This window comes from Barbus barbus (genome assembly GCF_936440315.1).
Source record: "Barbus barbus genome assembly, chromosome: 26".
In the NCBI taxonomy this organism is placed as follows: domain Eukaryota; kingdom Metazoa; phylum Chordata; class Actinopteri; order Cypriniformes; family Cyprinidae; genus Barbus; species Barbus barbus.
In genome coordinates, this window is record NC_136754.1 from 27,483,971 (window position 1) to 27,505,197 (window position 21,227).

At 35.6% G+C, this 21,227-nt stretch overlaps 2 protein-coding genes across 2 annotated transcripts in view; both read right to left on the reverse strand.

The window, feature by feature from the left end:
* LOC306846144 (tyrosine-protein kinase JAK1-like) overlaps positions 1–21,227 on the reverse strand; it is an 830,156-nt gene that overhangs the window by 598,305 nt on the left and 210,624 nt on the right. The window lies entirely within an intron of this gene.
* Positions 1–21,227, reverse strand: part of LOC306845908 (histone-lysine N-methyltransferase 2C-like) — a 112,985-nt gene that overhangs the window by 52,266 nt on the left and 39,492 nt on the right. Inside the window, exons 6-14 of the mRNA XM_079378922.1 lie at positions 18,605–18,699; positions 17,950–18,059; positions 13,474–13,636; positions 11,736–11,907; positions 9,979–10,093; positions 9,722–9,894; positions 9,311–9,597; positions 4,466–4,552; positions 2,341–3,050 (exon numbers count right to left, since the gene is read on the reverse strand). Of these exons, the coding sequence (XP_079235048.1) occupies positions 2,341–3,050; positions 4,466–4,552; positions 9,311–9,597; positions 9,722–9,894; positions 9,979–10,093; positions 11,736–11,907; positions 13,474–13,636; positions 17,950–18,059; positions 18,605–18,699 (1,912 nt within the window). The remainder of the gene's footprint in view (positions 1–2,340; positions 3,051–4,465; positions 4,553–9,310; positions 9,598–9,721; positions 9,895–9,978; positions 10,094–11,735; positions 11,908–13,473; positions 13,637–17,949; positions 18,060–18,604; positions 18,700–21,227) is intronic.

Sequence of the window (21,227 nt, forward strand, 5' to 3'; positions counted from 1 at the left end):
AGCGATCATCCGGAAATCACAATGATGGCTGTGAATTACGACTCGCTCAATTAAAACGTAAAGCTGCTTGAAGTGAAATTAACGCATCGGCTTTTAACCAAATATGCTAATGCGTGTATGAGCTTGTTTGGGGATGTAGTTGTGATATTTTCTGTCTACTAAGATGCCTTCAGTTTCGGACACAGCCTTTATGAATTAGAGTGTGTTTGGTTAACAGGAAAACACATTTAGAAGCAGGACGTGATGCATGAATGATGATCTGATGGCGGAGTATGACATGTATGTGAGATGGCTAATGCTGAAATAATCCTCTTTGAATTGATATTTGAAGCCTGTGTCGTTTCATAAAACATCCAATTTATCAAACATTTAGTCTATAATAAAGCTTCTAACTCACGGAAAGTTGTTCCAGCACAAAATCAAACTTTTATGCACAAATCACAAATATTTCCAGTAGACATCATGTCTGAGACTGAAACATGAGGAAACATTTTTCTGCCTCTGACTAAAAAAATGAAACGGCTAATTGCATTTGCGAGGTATAATGTAGCAATTACGAGAATTAGTCACAATTACAAGAAATACATTTGCAAAAGTCATTACTGCATGAATTAACGTTGCAATTATGAGATTTTGTTTTTTTTACAAGAAATAAAGGTTGTAATTGTGAGATATACGGTCACAATTACAGGAAAAAAGCATTTGTGAGGTACAAAGTCATTTTGAGATATAAAGTTGCAATTACGAAAAATAATATTAAAATTATGAGAAATAAAAGTCACATTTACAAGAAATAAAGTCGCAATTGTGGGATATAAGGTCACAATTACAGGATTTATTTGCATTAGTAAGATACAATGTCACATTAGGTGAGTTTCCATTATAGATTTGCGCAAAACTTTGGCGATAATTTATAAATGTCGATAAAAAAGTATTGCAAAATGACCGCGTTTCCATTAACAGATGTTATGCGACAAAAACATAATTTTTTTCCTCTCGCAATAAGTCATGGCAATGGAATTTGATGGGATTTTGACAGATTTTGCCTATATTTAATCGAAGGAGGCGTGTGCATGTATCTTTACAAAAGCAGTGCGGAGACTAGAGTGGCTGAGATCAACTCCGGTGGCCGTATCAGAGCCACACTGCGCCGCAGACGTGTGCGGTGTAAATTGTCTAAGCATGAATGGCAGGCAAAGCCCCTTATACTTGAGAGCGGCCACGTATTAAGTGTTTCTTGGAGGTAATAGTACATTGAAGACTGATCATATGACATTTTACATTCACCATGTGAGCTGCAATTGCGAAAAAACTGTTTCCATTGCAGTTTTGCGAATTATTCATTTGTCGCATTGCCTGAAAAACCACCTCATGTGAGCGTAAATTTTTTTTGCGTTTTTATTGACGCGTTTCCATTAAGCGCATTTTCAATTCGCAATTTGCACAATTTGAAGGGTAATGGAAACGTGCCTATTGAGATAAAGTTTAAATTATAAGAATTAACATTGCAATTAAAGTAACATTTATGAGAAATAAAATCGCAACTGTGAGATATACGATTGCAATTACAGGAAAAAAATGCATTTGTGAAATGCAATGTCATTTTGGGATATAAAGTTGCAATTACAAGAAATAATGTTGCGATTTTATATGGTCACGATTACAGGGGGGAAAATAAAAGTTTACACTGTCAAACTGAGCTTTAAAGTCACAACCATGTTAAATAATGTTGCAGTTGTGTGATATAAATTTGCAGCTACAATAAAAAGTCAATTGTGAGCTATACGATTACAATTACAGGGAAAAAAATGCATTTGTGAAATGCAATGTCATTTTGGGATAAAACGTTGCAATTATGAGAAATAAAGTCACATTTACAAGAAATAAAGTTGCAATTATGAGATATATACAGTCACAATTACAGAAAAAAAAAATCACATTTCACAAAGTCAAATTGATTCGCAATTATAATAAATAATGTTGCAGTTATGTGATATAAAGTTGCAACTACAGGAAATAAAGTCATAATTATGAGATATATGATCACAATTACAGGGGGGGGGGGGTCTGCATTTGTGAGATACAATGTCAAATTGAGATATAAAGTCAAATTATGAGATATTAACTAATTACTTTTATGAGATGAAAATTCAGAAAATTACAAGAAATAAAGTCAAAATTGTGACTGGTTTATTTTGCGGAATAGAACTAAGACAGATACCAAATTTGCCAAAATGAACAAAGCCTTATACCTATTAATTAACCTAGAACTATACAGGAATCTGCAGACAACAGATTAAATAAATCAACACACAACTGATCATAAAGTATATGACTGACCTGCTTAACTCTGGGTCTTCCAGGTGAAAACTTCCTCTTAGAGATGGCCGGCTTGCCCATGCCGATTTTTGGAGTGAATGGTATGAAGGTGGATGAAGGCACATTGCTGATGGCTTGTCCTGAGACAGCCTGGGTTTGGGCCTGGAGCTGGAACTGGGATGCCCCATGCACAACTGAGGGCAAACCCTCAGGCTGCCTGAATGGAGGCTGCTGTAACGATGTCCTCTCCTCCACCAGTGAACTCAGCTTGGCCAAACATCGCTCATCATCATCCATAGTGATGTCCATTTCCTGTGTGTGGCTCTCGGGAATAATGTCGCGCTGCTGCACCATAACATCCGTTTCCTCTTGGCTATGAACTCCTGGTGTGGTCTTAGCAGCACTAACCTCAGGCTCTACAGTAAGTCCATGAGCCATTGTGGAAGGTTCCTCCGTGAAAGAAACCTCCATAGGTTCTTCCTCATGGGAGGTATAGGCTGGAGTTGGCTCTTTGGTGGGTGATAGGTTGGTTTTTTGCTCCTCCAGGCAGGGTTTGCTGTCATCCTCATTCTGGGAGACGTTTTCTGTGAGTGCAGCTGACGTCTCTAGAGGCTCCTCTGTTTCAAGGGATGACACAAGCTGCTGGACTGTGGACGTCTCTGGAGCTGAATCCAGTTTCTGCTCGTGCGGCTCTGAATCTTCAGGACCTTTTGTCTCCTGAGGAGACGCAACTGCAAGATGCAGAAAACCATTCAAAATGACTTCTCAAGGATGTACAAAAATACCACATATTTTCCACTGTAGGTCAGAGGGTAAAATTTGACCATAATGTTATTATTATTATTAAAAAAAAAATACTAGCCATTTTGTTATGATTTCACAAATAAGTAAATTTTTCTAGGCACTTGGGCTTACTTTACTATTACTTGAATAGGAATGCAGAAATACTTTTGGAAGCTGACATATTACACTACATCCAAAACTATTTCCAAAAATACTAATTCTTTCATAAATCATGATTAATGCATCATATGAGCTCATATTGATTGAGAGAGTTAACTGATTATTTGTACCTTTTAAAAAATTATTTTACTCTTCCAAGCATATACTCTTCCTGCAATATATATATTATAATATAATTCTATTTTTAAAATGCTGCTTATTTCTATAGGAAGTGTTTGAAAAAGGTATAAACAAAATCTGGGAGTATATTCATTTTTATTGATTCAATTCTGTAGACTAGGCCTAAATATGGTTAAAGTTCCATCTTTATACGTCTGATTTAAGTTTAGAAATTAGTGGCTGATTATTTTTCATCAAATAATTATGTAATATCTTTAGGTATTTGAACCCCCAAATATTTCAAAGAATCCTCTCTCGATTTAAACTTGTATTTGCCCCTTAAATCCTCAGATGGTTGATAATTAAAGGTTAATATCAGAGTTTTTTTGTACGTTTGTTATATAGCCTTATAATTTTCCAAAGAATTCCAATGTCTCTAAAGTTTTATTTGGTTGACCTAGACAAACTAACACATAATCTACAAATAGTGATCATTTCTGTTCTCCTCCAATCATATCTGTTCCCTTAATTTCAACATTTTGTCTTATATATTGGCTTAATGGCTCTAAAATTAAAGCAAACAGGAGTAGGGAACAAGGAAAGAAATGATGATCTTATACATTAATATGAATTTTAACCAAAAATCTTGATGATGAAAAACTTGATGAAAAATGTATTTTGTTGGCTCCATATCTGCCAATATGCAACATCCACTTTTCATGAATGTATAAAATTCGGTCCTGTCGGTTTAAATTTTCTCTTTGTGAACATCCTGCCCAGACAGTTCAAATTATAGAAATAAAATAGGATGTAAATGCTGTTTTATGCTGATTTAATGTTTCAAGATTTATGGTTATGGACTATTTAATTGCTTGTGGAAGATGAGTGTCTTCAGCTGTTGTTGTCAAATGTTCATCAAACTGTCAGAGAAAAACTATATTTTTCAACAAATTCTAAACCGCTTGTTTTGAACATCCCCTAAAACGGACATATCCAAGAATGGTGGTTATGGTTAAGATAAGAGCATCTTTGATAACATTAACCATGTATGTGTCACTGGAGGCAAAGCGAGTAGATGAAGTACCTGAAGTCCGCTCATTTTCCGCGCTGTGGTCTGAGGTCTCGCTGCACTCTGGCTTGGCTAAATCGCCACTAGCATCTGCACCAATTTCTAGAGGAGGGGGGAAAAAGTCAATAGACAGTCCCGACTTGTGTTACGTAATACAAACTGCTCCAAGCACTAGTGGAAATAATTACAGGACTGGAAAAACAACTCAACAGGATAGAAAAGTGCAAGTGTGAACACAGGCACACACGGCATGTGTGCTGTTCAGAAAACATTGTGCTCAAGAGAATACAATGGCTTTGAGCAGTACAAAGTACTGAAAGAAATCTACGCCTTTAATTAGGTCGATTTTATCCAGTGTTGTCTTATATACCCGCCGTACGCTTGATTTGTGGCTCTGACTACACTCTAACATGCTTTATTGTCCTCTTATTGTCTATAATGTCATTCTCTTCTATTCAATGCATGTCTGGAACAACAAATTTCCACCTCAACCACTTAAATCCATTGATTTTGAGAGCCTTATCAGATAAATCACCTCATATCTCCTCTAGGAAGAGTTCACCTGCCATTAGAGAAATCACGTAATCACAGAAGACTAAATGACTATCGTCCAGCGCGGGTGACGGTAATTAGAGGGTAGGTTTCTTTCTAATCAGAAGAGCAGTGATACATCATGATTCTGATCTGGACCGGTGACCGCTATAATGGAGAGAAGATATGGGCTTACGATAATGACTCGCACGTCTGGTTATTCAGCACATCTTTTAATTACAGAAAGAAGTGACAATTGCTACTTATGGCCTGTCATGTCAGATGAAGTCACTTCTGGGTAATAGAAGACATTAAAAGAAAAAAGATGGTGATACACCCTATTCATTATGAGACATATTGAGAAAGATGGAAACAAAGATATAGATGATGTCAAGATGTAAGTGGACTAACTTAAACGGGCATAACATATCTTTTTTTTTTTTTGGATGTACAATATATTGTTACCATATCTATTGAAGCCTGTGTCCTCCACTACATAATAAATAAAAAAAAGGTTATTGCGACTTTTTATCTCACAATTCTGACTTTTTTTCTCAGAATTGCATGATATAAACTTGCAATTACGAGTTATAAAGTCAGAATTGTGTGATATAAACTGACAATTTTTACTTTTTTCTCAGAATTGCGTGATATAAATTCACAATTGCGAGAAAAAATCTCGCAATTCTGACTTTTTCCCAGAATTATGAGATATAAACTCGCAATTGCGAGTTAAAGTCCAATTGGGGGGTGGGGGGGCTGATATGTTCTCAAAATTGCGAGTTAACATCTGACAATTCTGACTTTATAACTCGCAATTGCGAGTTTATGTCACACAATTATGAGATAAAGTGTCAAAATTACCTTTTTTATTTTTTATTCAGTGGCGGAAACGGGTTATCGGGAAACGGGTTATCAACCAATGTTAGATTTTATTTTCATTTAATGGCATCAGAGATTATCAAATATTGCTTATATTCATTTCCTCTATTATTACCTTTAGTTCACTTTGGCTGTCATCCAACACTGACTTAAACAGTGTTAAATATAATCCTCAGAATATCAAATGATAGAAAATCATGATAACCATAACCTGCATCGTTTGGAATTTTAATGAATTCCATCCATAATAATCTTAAAAACCTAAAGACCCAGTATTAAGATTTAAAAGATTTACATGGTAGTTTTGGACTGAGAAGGAAGTTTGAGTTGAGAAAGATACAGTATGTTTTCATAAACTGCTTGCACCCGTTGCTCTCCAGTCACATCTGATCACCCACTGCGTCTCAGAGACATTTAAAATGTGGAGTCTCCATGGTAACCTCTGGTACAAGGTCACGTCAAAAGACCTATGGTCCAATAAGCACATATTCTCAAATTCGTAATCCATCAGGCACATATGGGGTCTTTCTATGATGGGTGAACACCGTTAGACCGAGACATGTAACATAATTCAATGTAATGTAATGGAGAACGACAGAGCAATAGAGAATGACCAGCCACACTGGTCCAAGTGGGCATCATCTCAAGAGGTGAATGAGGTTAACTCTCTGGTGTAAACAAGCCTCTCTAAAATCAATGTGAGGGTCAAAGACCAATGAGCAGAAGCCTTGAAGTCTTTCTGAAAAGCTAGATGCTGCAAAGACATCACCTTCATCCAGCTGCCATCCACATCACCACCTGTTGCCATGTAACTAACTTCAACAGGAAAATAAATAATTTAAAAAAATTGTTCAATAACTTTACTAAATTAGGTTTCATACTGCATATTAGATTATAAAGTAGGACTGGCCAATAAATCGATATTGATATTTCTTGACAAAAATAAATCCACGATATTGAAAATAATGAAAAAAAAGGGGGAAAATGGTAAAAGATATAGAAAGAGATGTTGTTACTATAACATATTCTGAAATTATAACCAAAACAGAATTACAATGTACTCTATAATAGTATTTATACTAACATTTTATACATTTTTAATTCATGTAGTATGTAAGTTCTGTTGTGCAGTAGTTTTAAAGACTGTATAAAATGTTAAATGTTTAATGAGTGCATTTCATGCAACACCTTTTTTTTCATTAAACAGAATTCAGGAAAAACAAAACAGATTTTTGGGATTTTATAAGACCCTAAATGCCCAGTCCTATTATAAAGTTTGGTTTGTTTGAGTAGTGTGACAGCCATCTTCTGAACTTGGGTTCCCATGAAGGAACTGCACTAAGTACATTTGAAAAGGAGGTCTGGTGTTTATTTAATGTCAATGCCACTATTCCTCACGAAGGCCCTGAGGCTGATAATGGAAACATACTGCGTTTCTAAGCCAAGCAATACACAAAAAGGGACCTGCTGAGACACAGGGTGAAATCAGAGTTGGGTTGGGGTTTCTTCTCTGCTGAACCTTTTCAACTTACAGCAACAGCATACCATGCAACACAAGCACACATATTCGGGGCACCCTAAATAACCATGAACCCAGCGTGGGATGAGGCCAGATCTGTCACCTCGGCATCTAGAGATTTGCACCAGGACGCATAATGCTGAAAAGGCCTGTGGGCAGCTGTTCCCCTAAAGGTTGGGGAATTGAGTTACCGACACTGTGCTGAACATTTGTACAGTGACAGCAGGGTGTTAATGCACCGCATACCCAAAGCTGGTTGAACACAGCTGTGATGGTATATTACACATGGAGGAGATTGGCAGGAATGTAAAACTTCCAGCAGATCTGCAAAGTGAGATGGTCTTCAGTCTTCAAGCAGAAAATTTAATCGCACTCCACAGAAAGTCATATGGGTTTGGAATGGCGTGAGGGTGAGTAATTGATGACAGGATTGTCATTTTTCCTTTAATAAGAAACTATTTCAATGAACCACCAGATATTCGAAAGCACATTTGCCTTCCCCAGGCAAAGTAGGACAAGTTTCAAATACCCCTTTCCTCAAGACCAGTCCAGACTAATCCAGACAGATCTGAGGCATGTGGGCCTATGGGATACTTTGGCCTAGTCTTCCACTTCAGCAACTTTTGGCCTGAAGGACTGGGGTGCTTCACAGAGCAACCTCTGTCCTCATGCTTCACAGACTCCGGGCTGAACTTACAGTTATTGGACCACTGCGAAAGTAAGTGAACGGTAAAGATACCAAACCCAAAACCAAGCTAATACGACACTAAAATCAAATAAAGACTTAAAAGATTCCATCTCAGAACCACAAAAATCTGTCAGAAGCCAATCCAAAAACATGATTCATTCTAAGGCTAACTAGATTTGTTGGGCCGTGCAAAAACAGGTTAGATACCAGCCAATCTGTAATCTATATAGTGCGCTCTCAGGAAAAAAATGGTAGAAAATCTGTCAATGGGGTAGTACACTTTGAAAAGTTCTAATATGTACCATTTAGGTACTAATATGTACCTTTAAGGTGCTAATATGCCTGTAGGACAGGCCAACTTCCAGTGGCTTTGCTAGAGCTAAACCACTGGAAGTTGGCCTGTCTGCAATCTTCAGCCAAAAAAAGCATAAAGGCTAACACTAAAGGTCCGTTCACACCAAGCACAATAACTATAAAGATAACGATGAAGATATAGTTCTAAAAATTTTTCTCAATATTAAAGAATAGCAGAGTCCACACCACAACTATAACGATAAAGGCACAGAGAAACGATATTGTTGGAATCACTTCCAGCTGATGAACGATACAAACATTGACAGCCAATCAGAATCCATCCTGCTATAAAGAGCTTGAGAATTTGAAGCGGCAGATGCACATGTGCTTAGAATAAACAGATGATATCGTTCGCTGGTGTGGACGCTAATATCGTTATCTTTATAGTTATCGTCTTTGGTGTGAACGGGCCTTTGTGCTTTGGTAGTGAAAGAGACAAGAGGCTGTTTTTTTTAAATGGATGTCAATGAAGGAGATGCTTCACTATGCTGAATAAAAAGCTTTTGTGAGGAAATAGCTAATCATTTAATGAATCAACAGCCTGTTCACTAATCGTTTAACATTAAACAGTACTTTTGCTGGAAACTAAATATATATATTAAAAAATAAAATAAAAAGGCATTCTTTCTATGGCTTCCAGATTTCAACAAATAAATACAATTTTAGTGACTAGTATCAGTGTTATTTATGCCTGATTTTTTTTAAATGACCAGAATAAAACCTAATCCTAAATTGTGTTCTCTTAGAAAGGGTAATGCCAGGTCACAGAATTTGTACCATTTTTCTTGAGAGAGTAAGAAAAACACCATAAATCCCACATGGATTGGGTTAATTCTTCCAAGAACGATCCAACGATAACTTCAGGCACTAAAATGATGGGTCTTACCCGTCATTTGTTTTTCATCCAGTTGCTTCTCTTCACTCGGCATCTCGCTGACAGGCTGGTGAGGTTCTGCGTCTTGAACTTTGGCAGGCTCCGAATCGTTTGATGGAACTGGCTGTGCGTTGTCTTCTTCCACATGTGATTGAATCTCCGCCTGGTTTCCTTCTACATCCACGGGCACAGGATCTGATTCAAAGCCGGCATTTCTACAGACGGAACATATGTGATCTTCTTTGGACTGTTGATGTGCGTGACCTTCACCTGGACGCTCACATTCTGGGTGGAACCACCTGAAGAAAAAGAGGCAGCCAATGATTCACCCTCTCACTGCATCCAAAAATAGATTCCACATATGGACTTTCTGGATGTGTAACTGCTACTGAACTAGACTATAGATTTTAGGTGGAAATGCACCTTTTGCATTGATGGCAAGAAAGCAGGTCTTTGTGGACGTCGGGATCTACGTCGCTGGGACATAAGCAGGGGACGGTGGTGTCCTGTTGATCGCCACAGTTTTGGCACAGTAGGCTGTTGTGGTGCCATTGATCACTGCTCCAGGTGCCACACTGAACACACATCCGGCAGTTCTACAAACACACTGCTACGGTTAGCTATACTGCATTCAAGAAACGGGAGATAATGATAATAATGTCTCTCAGAGTCGCCCATACCTTACACCTCCAGCCGTTGGTGGGGATAGAGTCCATTGCCGGCTGCAAGCAGAAAGTGTGATAGCCTTTGTCGCACATATCGCACACTAGCATTTTAGTGTCCTCTCCAGGCTCCCTGAAAGATACAAGAACACAATCAATCAAACAAATTATTTCTACCAATGCATCATTTTTTTAATGAATACATTCCTACACTGTAAGAATAATTGCAATTTTAACTAAAAAAATATGTTGTGCTTAAAAATCATTGGTTCATTGGTTAATGGTAAGTTCCCTTAATATATATATATGGTGAAAAACTAGTAAATCTAATAGGACATCTAGGACCAGATTTACTATCAGCTTGCGGCAGCGCAAACCATCTTTTGCCGTTAAAATAATACTGGATTTACTAAAGATGCGCAGTAAAGAATTAGCGCTGAAAATGCGTGGACACAGTTATGTTTCCGCCTTAAATGATTGATTATGCATTTGTAGGGGGTTTTCAGACGCAAAATTTATGGGAGGAGAGTATTAAAATGAAGCCCGCAACGCGATTTACTAACATTTGCGCTCGTCAAATTACTGGTATTTGCACCATTATTTAACGCCCCAAAAAAGCACATCTTAAAGCAAGTGGCACTTTGCGCTGCTCTTGGTAGATTGCACTGGTCATTATGGAAATGATCTGGCTGCGTTTGTGTTCTTTAATGTACGCATTGTTAGTAAACCACCTTATGGAATTGCGCTCTAAAGCTAATTTGCCCTGTTTAGTAAATCTGGCCCTTAATGTAATTTCAGTCAAATTCTCTTAAATTTACAGGGTTTTTTTGTAAGTGAAAAACAAATCATCTTTTAAGATATTTAAAAAAAAAAAAAAAAAATTATATATATATATATATATATATATATATATATATATATATATATATATATATATATATATATATATATATATATATATATATATATATATATATATATTTTTTTTTTTTTTTTTAAATATATATTTTGTTTTGCGTAAAGCATCTTGAGGTTTGTACTTTAAATTTGTAGTAAAGGTATTCTGATTACCATTCTGATAATTTACAGTGAAAAACCATATCCCAGAATTCACCTTTGATGTTTTTTTCATATAAGTAACCGTTTCTTCTTTGTTTTTGTTATCAGCTATGTGCATTATGGTTTATATCACATTGTATGTCGTTAAATTAATGGTTGCCTTATATGTGCTACCATGATGGTGTTCAGTATTTGTTTGTATGACACTGTATGAATCCGTGATATATTACTATTTACCTCAGGTTTTGGAAAAGCTCTGTGATGAGCTTTGATTCATCATGTGGCTCTCATTACCATGTGTGTTTTTGTGTCAGTGTGTATTATAAAGATACAAATTTATTTCAGTACTTCAGTAGGTTGATAAAATGTAAAAAAAAAAAAAAAAAAAGGGAAAATCTAACATGTTGCTACTGTATTTTTTACGGTAAAGTTCTAGCAACCACAGCTGCAGTTTTTTAACTCTGTATGTTACCCCATAAATGTTTATATACAACATATCATTGTCTAATGTGTCTAATTAGTGACTATACATTAAGCCCACATGAGATGTGAGCAGGTGTCTGTTTATTCCACAGAAAAGAAAACTAATGCAACCTCAAAGGATGCATGGGCAAATAAAGCTGAGCTATTGAGGATGGCTCTACAGAAATGAGTAACAGCGCAGGCACGCAGCACAGACTGGGGAGATTGAAAGGCAAAGCTTGGCAGCAACTCACTTGCATGTCTGACAGACTTTGCACTCGGGGCACTGCCAGCCTGCCCTCTTCAGAGGAGTGACGCTGATGTCCAGACACATGCCGTGGTAGTGCAACCCACAGCTGGTGCAAAAAAGCTGGTCCAGGAGATCCCCGGGGCTGTCGCACAAGATACAGTTCGCCTCTTCTTCAACTGAGAGAAAGAAAGATGAGCGGAAAATCAACGTGAACCTCATTTACCCTTTTAAATCTAAGGTCCTAGTGTATTTGTGAACTATTAGTGCACATTATACCCACTTTACACGACCTAATCCAATTTCCAATGACTTTTAGAATTTAATTAAATAATTATTTAATTATATTAAAAATCCAATTTAATATCCATTATTGATATGAAAAAAAATAAATAATAATATTGGCAGATAACAAATTTGTACTATTCCAAAGGAATTTTTAATACAGGCAAATTTTTACGTTCTCTGTTCACCAGTGAGACACTTTGTGATTAGTGCTGTCAAAAGATTAATCGCGATTAATCGCATCCAAAAATAAGTTTTAGTTTACATAATGTGGTTGTTGTGTATATTTATTACGTATATATAAATACCCGCACATACAGTATATTTTTTTTGGAAATATTTATATATTTATATTATATATAAATTTAATGAATATAGAAACATAACATTTTTCTTAAATATATACACGCATGTGTGTGAGAATTTATATACACACAATAAATAAAGAGTTCATTTGCAAAAACAGATAACGCTGTTGTTAACAATTGTCAGAAATCACGTTTTTTCATTGTGCATTACAGTTAATCTCAATCAAACTGCAGTTGGGTTATTTTGACCAGGTTAAAAAATAACTAATGCAATAAAAACATGATAACATAATAAATGTTTTTGAAAATAAAAAAAAAAAATGGAGTAATCTGTTTTTGCAAATAAACTCTTCAAATATACACAACAAACACATATATTATGAAAACAAAAACGTTTATTTTGGATGCGATTAATCACGATTAATTGTTGGACAGCACTATTTGTGATTTTCAAAACAACAAAAACATCCAGAAGATTCAAACTAAGAGAGATTTTTTTGACACTTAAAAAGCCAAAATAACTTAAAAAAAATGTAACGAGTATCAAATAGATGTGATTGACATGCTATCAAGTGTTAGTGATCATACACTGTGTTGCACTTTTATTCATCAGGGATGCATAAATTGATCAAATATTCTGATAAAATCATTTATAATTACGCAAAAGATTTCTATTTTCAAAATGCTGTTCTTTTGAACATTCTATTCAGAGAATCCTGAAAAAAGTAGCACAGTTTCCACAAAAACTTTAAGAAGCTGACACTGATAATAATCAGAAATGTTTCTTTCGAAGCAAATCAGCATTTTAGAATGATTTCTGAAGGATCACGTGACACTGAAGACTGGAGACGATTCAGCTTTGCATCACAGGAATAAATTACATTTGTAAATATAATAAAGTAGAAAACAGTGATTATTAATTCTAATACTATCTCACAATAAGACTAAAATCTTTATTTTAAAAAAAAGTCTCTTCAATGTCTCTATTGAACTCTCCAATGACAGTGTACGAAAATGAGTTGGAATGAATTGTTGAGTATAATTCAATGCTCTTTTTAAACAGGAGTCTGGAGTCTGACAGTTTTTATAGTACATCAAGGTCTCGCTTTGAAAGAGTGCATAAAAAGACCAAAAAATAAAGACGGTCCTCACATTTGCTGACGGCCAGCGCAATGTGCTCTGTGCACAGGACAGAGCGCCTCCTGAAGTCCTGAAAGGTGCCGGCGGCCCCCGCGCAGGGGTAATGGTACGAGCGATCACACCCCTCCTCACAGCACTTGATGGATGCTCCAAGGCGCTTACAATATGCACAATGCTATAAAAGAAAAAAAGTCAAGTTTTGATGTTAAAACATTTTAAAAGAGGGCTATCAATTATTTTAAACACAGTCTATAGCCCTTAACTGAACCCTCACATGCATTAACTGCTCGTCACATAGTGAACATTCAAGCTTAAATGTCTGGTAACTAATATTAAAGCAAACAAATCTATACAATGGGACATGAAAGCTGACAGTGTAATGCCTGCGGTCAGACTAACAGCTAGGGAGAGCTGTGACATAAGCAACAATGATGACAGACTGACGGATGTGTAATTATCCCATCATGCCTGTAATCTCCCACAGACCACAGATGAGAGGGCCAATTCACAAAACAGTTGTGCGCAGTATCTCAGCACCATGTATTGAAATGAAGTCACTGTCATCTAGATGTGCAGTAAGTCAAGTGCACTTTCTGCAAATGAAAGCGCAGATTCAGGTGTGTGAATGAGAACGATGCAGTCACAGTAATCTGCTGCATTCTCAAACAGAAATGTGCTCAGAATCGGCTTGCAAACTGTGCAACACTAATTTGGGGTGTGGGGTCTTTGGCATAATAGATTTGCATAATTCCTTTAGTGAACTGGGAGTTAAAACAACTGACAGAATATACAAACAATATTTTCAGCAATTCATTCACTCTCGCCATACTTCTCAAACTCTTATCATATTTAAACTCTTGCCATACTTTAAGTAAATGTCAATTTTCATTCATTTCAACTATCCCTTTCATCATACTTTTGAACAATCAAGTTCTCATCGTAATTTTATTTTCACCACGCTTTTCATCGAACCTTCAGTATTAGTGTCATAATACTAGTACTTCTGATATTATACCTAGAAAAAAAAAAAAAATCAATATTCAATACCACATGGAAACAATTGCCACAAAATTAAGGCCATAAAATTTGAAAAGTATCAAGGTTACTTTACTTCTCACCATATTCAAGGTATTTTCTTACCAACTGAAATTCTTCATACTTTATAGCTCTTAGTGGGATTATATCATAATAATACTATCCTGATAAATTATTATTTCTAGGAGAAATATATTAATATTAAATAATAACCGCTCAGTAAAATCTAAATTATGATTACTAGTAAGTAGTAAAACATACAATACTTATGACTTTATTTCAAGAGTTTTCAAGCTTTTACAGCAGCAGTAAAGTGATAAGTGAAATAATCATCTGTTAAACATTAACAGTAATATGACAATTATATCATATATAAAACAGTTCCGAGTTGAATTTCTACAAAAACAAAAAACTAAGATGAAAACAACCAGTGTTGTTATTTAGTTTTAACTGAAATAAATACAATAAAATATAAAAATTAGATGAAAAACTTGCATTTAAATTAGAAATGCTAACTGAAACAAACATGTTGCAGATGAAGTACTAAAACTAAAAATATAAATAAAATAAAAATAAAGAAAAACATAAACAAAACAATTATTGGATTGTCAAAATAAAATGTAAGTGTGCATACTGTGTTCTCAAACACACATGCTGAGATAGAGTTCACTGTATTTACTGTTAACAGAGCTGTTCTGAGATGCTGAAAACACTGGATCTTGATCTGGTTGCATGTGAGAACACAGTGATGCGCTTCACTCTAAAACACTCTGAAGCACAGTGGACTGCAGTGTGAGTCACCTTGAAGCCGGAGAGAAAAGAGAGGGAGAAAGCGCAGCTGGGAATGGTGTATCAGTACTTTGAAAATGTATTGAAACAGTTCAGAATCGGTATGCATCGAAATTCAACATTTTTGACAACATGACTCACATATACCCTCATCAAGTACCTGCATCTGCCCGCAGCAACCACTGGCAAAATCCAGCAGCTGGAGCACACAAGACCTCAGACAAGCCACAAAAACTGTGAAATAATAATTGCTGCTTACAAAAACAACTGTCACTGTGGCCTCTCTGCGAATTACATAATCTTTTGAACCTGTGCTACTAGTTAGACGATTCCTAATAAATATTCAGGAAGAAAAAAAGCGTGTAATTCCTCTACAGTGGCATATCATTAACTGCGTAACAAAGACATGACAGGTTATTTCGTGGGTCAGGTGATGTTCCCTAATGTTAGGTTCAATTTGGCATAAAGTATAACTGTAACCCATAACAGCTTCCTGAAAACACGCAAGTATTTCCCTCTGAGCACCAGCACTAGGCCAGTGTTCCTTTTTCTATTGGAATCGATCTGTTCTGCGTTTCTGTCATCGTCCTGCTTAATGAGCTGCTCAGAAAGCAGCTGTCCGCTAAAAGTCAAGCAAGACCGCGAGACGAGTCCAGACGTGACACGCCATCAACCCTCATGTTTACAGCTGCTCTCTGCATCTTGTTAACTACGCATTTTATTTCGCACCTACAGCAAATGGATTGCGTTTAGCGGAGCGCCGCGTCATTTACGCACATCCATCTAAGGGCGATTCCACTCAATCTGATGAGCCACCTTCATGAACGTTCAATTCTCACACACGTATTTCTTTAGCGCTCAACTGGCATTTACTGTTAAACGCAGCATTGCTGTTAATTCACGAGATCAAATGGCAGAGCGCCATTAAGGAATGTGATTGGAGAGGGTCGCTGCACGGAGGGTGTTAAGTGATGCCCCTTTGAGTGCGGTGACCTTTTCTATTTCACAGCTGATCAGCGGCGACCTTTAGCAGCCAGTTAGATTCCTCCTCCAGCTCTAGCCTTTCACAGAAACACAGCAGCACGGTCATACGAGTCAGCAGGTATATGAAGAGCCCACAACCCTATCAGGTGTCATTAGAGTGATATTAAACAACAGCAAGATATAAACTAAAAATTAGGCCTGTGCAGAAATAAAGCATGTACACGGAAATGTACGTACATTGTAAAAAACAAAAATGAGGTAAAATGCATTTGTTAAAAGATTTTTTATTTGCTTTCTCTTGTCGCTATCTCTCTTACCTCATATGTAGCACAATATTTTGTTTAGATAATTTCCTATCATTGTATTTTAGTGCGCTTTCCATGTGGAATTATGTACTTGTATTTTTTAGTGTAGTTCTTGTGGGTGTGTATTTGTATAAGACGCTCTGCTTTTGTTTTTAGGTTGACTTTTTAACATTCTGTCAAAGGTCTACAGGTGAAAAATAGCCTTTTGGCTAATTCTGGCACATTTACAGGCATGTTTATTCATGTGCATTGCCCCTGTAAAAAAAACAATTATTTTTTAATAGATTAAATCTAGACTATTAGACCAGATTATCCAAAAATAGTAATTATGACATATTTATATAATATATAGAACAGTGGAATTTCGACTAAAATCCTAAATTACTATAAAATTACAGATGTTGTTATTAAATAAATGTAAAACAAATAAAGCTGAAATAAAATGAAATATAAATATTAGATCAAAACAAACTAATATTAGGAATGTTGCCTTGGCAACAAATTTAAATGAGTTAAAGATAAAGTACTAAACCAACTAAAAGCTAAATAGAAATATTTTTAAAACAAACCAACTAAAAGCTAAATAGAAATATTTTTAAAACAAACAAACAAAAAGCATTAACATTTAAAAAAATTAAAATTATAATGAAAAATAAAAAAATAAAAAAAGCTCATTTAATAAATACTATTAAATAATATAATAATATATAAAACTATTAAATAATATAATAATATATAAATACTACTAGGATAAATATTTTAAAACTACTTAACAGTTTTCAGGATCAGGATCATCTTACATTATCATTGTTTATATGCACCAATATGAACATTTTGGTGGAACCCTATAAATTGCAAAAAATTCTGCTGTATTTCTTCATTCAGAAAATGAATTTTGATATTTTTAATGCTTTAAACAATCTTTAATGCTCAAATAAGTTAGAGCAAGATAACGGTCTAAACATAAAAAAATTAAATAAAAAATTTACTGAAATAAAATATACATGTATTTATATATTATATTTATACAAAAAAAAAAAAAAAACTAACACCAGCAGATATTCTGGTGTTCAACTATGCTGGAAGCCATATAGGACAAAAACTTAAAACAGCTTCAGGAAAGACAGCTGCTGTGGATAAAATTAAAACACACACACATAATGGTCAATCAGCAAAAGGAAAAAAAAAAAACGCACTTTGATGCAGCCATTAAGAGAGATGAGCGTTTTAACCCTCATTTGCATAACCTTTCAAGTACTTCACAAGTACGGTGATGTAATATTTGCATAAAGTTTACAGTCATTACTTTATTCACGAGTCCTCGCATACTTCAGCCCAAATAAACGTCAACTAAACCAGAGATATCCCAGCATACCTCTGTGCTCCCTGAGTGGATGGCTTTGTCCACGTTTAGCAGTGATTGATCCTCCGCTTGACACACAAAATTTGACCACAACACACAGCTCTGATGAGCCCAGCACTGACCTGCAAACACAAGGAAGGGGGAAAGGGATCAGAAGATGGCATGGGATCTTTTCAGGAAAATGTCATCATTTCTTTTCAACTGTATAAGGAGACATGCTGCCTAAGCTCTCATTTAGTATTTCAAAGAAGACAGAAAGTCACATTGGTTTGAGAAGCATAGTAGAGACAGTTAATAGCAGAACAGCCATTCAAGTTCATTTTACTGGACTAACAATTTCAGTTCCTCACCTCAAATAAGTGTGATGTGTCTGACTACACTGTCTAGTTTCAGGGTGTTTCCTGACAAAAGCCTTCAGGCTGTGTTTTTAACATCTTTAAATCATCCTCTGTACAAACAGTGGAAGTCATTTGAACATTAAAATGGATTTCAACAGCTTGATATGAGAGAAAAAAACTTTTCTTTATAGAAATTGCACTGTTTTGTACAATATCGTTTTTTTTCTTGTTATTACAAGAAACACTCTAAATTACAGTCTAGGCAACATATTGTCTATGGTTAGCTTTTCTCTGCCTGTGCCTCAGTAAAGTTTGTAACAAGTTTTTACCCGACTCAAAGAGTGTTCTGACGTCAATGCCGTCCGGCAGACCGACGTGGCGGAGCTCGTCCCAGAATCTGCCTCCTCCTTCCTCGGCCCCGGCACTGCAGGACAGAGACAGACTGATTAGAGGTCATCCGGATTAGTCTTAAACCATATCCTAACCAAGATTATCTGTTTGACTGACCAATGGTGGACAGGGGTCAAATAATACTAGATATCTTGTTATCCTTAGATATCGTTTACTATCCAAACTGATTTTATTTCCCATCAAACGGTTCAATTTTACAACACTGGCAGCAACAAAAAACTGCAGAAAGGCTGAATGAAAATGCAAATTCACTCTCTGACAGTAGGTGGCGCTTTTGGACGAGCAGAAATATAGCAGTTACCATGGTTATCCCTTTAAACAAAGCAGCACTATTTTATTAGGCATTATATGGAGATAACATGAAAGAAAAAAAAAGTGTAAACGAAGTCAGTTTCCGTTCATTCATAATGTTTCCCCCTCTTCCAAGCGGACATTTCCCTGAACCCTCGGCGAGTTACACTAAGAAAACTCTTGCATGCAATGTCTGACTTGAAATAATTTTGCTCTCCCACATAAAAACATTAGAATGACAGTCGGCACTGATAACCTTGTGGGCAGCACACCGACATACAACACCGTTGAGCTACAGGCGTCCCGAGTTCGAATCCCGACTGGAGGACCTTTCCCGATCCCGCCCCTATCTCTCTCCTCACTTCATTTGCATATGACTGCCTCCAGAGCAAAACATAAAGATCAACAAATAAATATACATCACACCATAGGGCTGGACAATAATTCAATATCAATATGTATCGCGATATAATTTTTTTCAATAACGGTGATATGATTTTTAAACACATTTCCGATATTTCGATATACATTACCAGTGTTTCTTATACATTGATTTATTTGTGGCGTTTGACTTTGTTGAATAAACATGAGCACTACACGTTTCAAAATCGAAACGCGTCGCGGGTGTTTTATATGAATGTATCTCTGAAGGGAACCGACTGTCTTCAGAAAAGTTTCGATGACATTTTCATTTGATCTGATAAAGTCGCGTTCATGAGCGGAGCTGCTTTGATTACAGCCATTACTGGGGAAACCGCTAGTTCTGCCGCTCTCACAGCGCCTCCTGCTGGCAGAGAATCAGATTGCATTTTCAATAAACCCGTCTCAAGCAACATGCTTTTGTTGTTGCTCAATTTTTTTTATTTATTTTTTCTGCAGCAACTCAGAGCACTATTCATACTCTTTATCCTGGCTGAAGCACATTTGTTTCAGTCTATAAGAACAATCAGCCTACACTACCAGCCAAAAGTTTTTCAACAGTTTTTTTTAAGAATTCTCTTCTGCTCACCAAGCCTGCATTAATTTGATCCAAAGTACAGCAAAAACAGTAAAATTTTGAAATATTTTTACCATTTAAAATAACCGTTTTCTGTTTGAATATATTTTAAAATGTAATTTATTCCTGTAATCAAAGCTAAATTTTCAGCATCATTACTCCGGTCTTCAGTGTCACATGATCCTTCAGAAATCACTCTTTAATATGCTGATGATCAATATTTAAAACAGTTGAGTACATATTTTTCAGGATTCTTTAAATAGAAAAACCCAAAGATCAGCATTTATCTGAAATAAAAAGCTTTTATTACATTTATACACCATTCCATTCAAAACCTTGGAGTCAGTATAATTTATTTATTTTTTGGAAAGAAATTATAGAAATTAATACTTTTATTTTTGCAAGAATGCTTTAAATTGATCAAAAGTGATTGATAAAAGACATTTATAATGTTACAAAAGATTTGCATTTCAGATAAATGTTGTTTTTCTGAACTTTCTATTCATCAAAGAAACCTGAAAAAAATCTACTTAGCCGTTTTAACATTATAATAAATGTTTTTTGAGCAGTATATCAGAATATTAGAATGATTTCTTATGTGACTGGAGTAATGATGCTAAAAATTCAGCTTTGAAATCACAGGAATAAATTACATTTTAAAATATTTTAAAATAGAAAACAGTTATTTTAAATAGCAAAAATATTTCAAAATGTGTTACTGTTTTTGCTGTATTTTGGATCAAATAAATGCAGGCTTGGTGAGCAGAAGAGAATTCTTTAAAAATCATACTGTTCAAAAACTTTAGACCTGTAATGTATGTTAGGCTATAGTTTGAAGTTAAAGATATTAATATTAATAAGGTGAGTCTGAGATGTTTATTTGACAGTGATTTCACATTTCTTGTTTGTATGAAGGCTAAATACAAATAAAAGGTGAACATTATTATTTTTTTTTTTTTAAATATATAGTTTTATAGGAGGTTTCGTAGACTTGGCAAATTTATTTTTCATAAGTTTGTAGGTACAGACATCTGTTGCAGCCATTCTTGGCAGTTTTTATGAGGCTTTTTTAAAATAGAGTTCATATCGATATCGGAATTATATCGTATCGACCGAAATGAAGAAATATATTGTGATATAAATTTTGGCCATATCGTCCAGCCCACTTGCATTGCATTAATCCCCCAATAACCTAAATGGTCTCAGTTATTTCTGAGAAGTATGACATCATACTGCTCATGCCCCGCCCACGA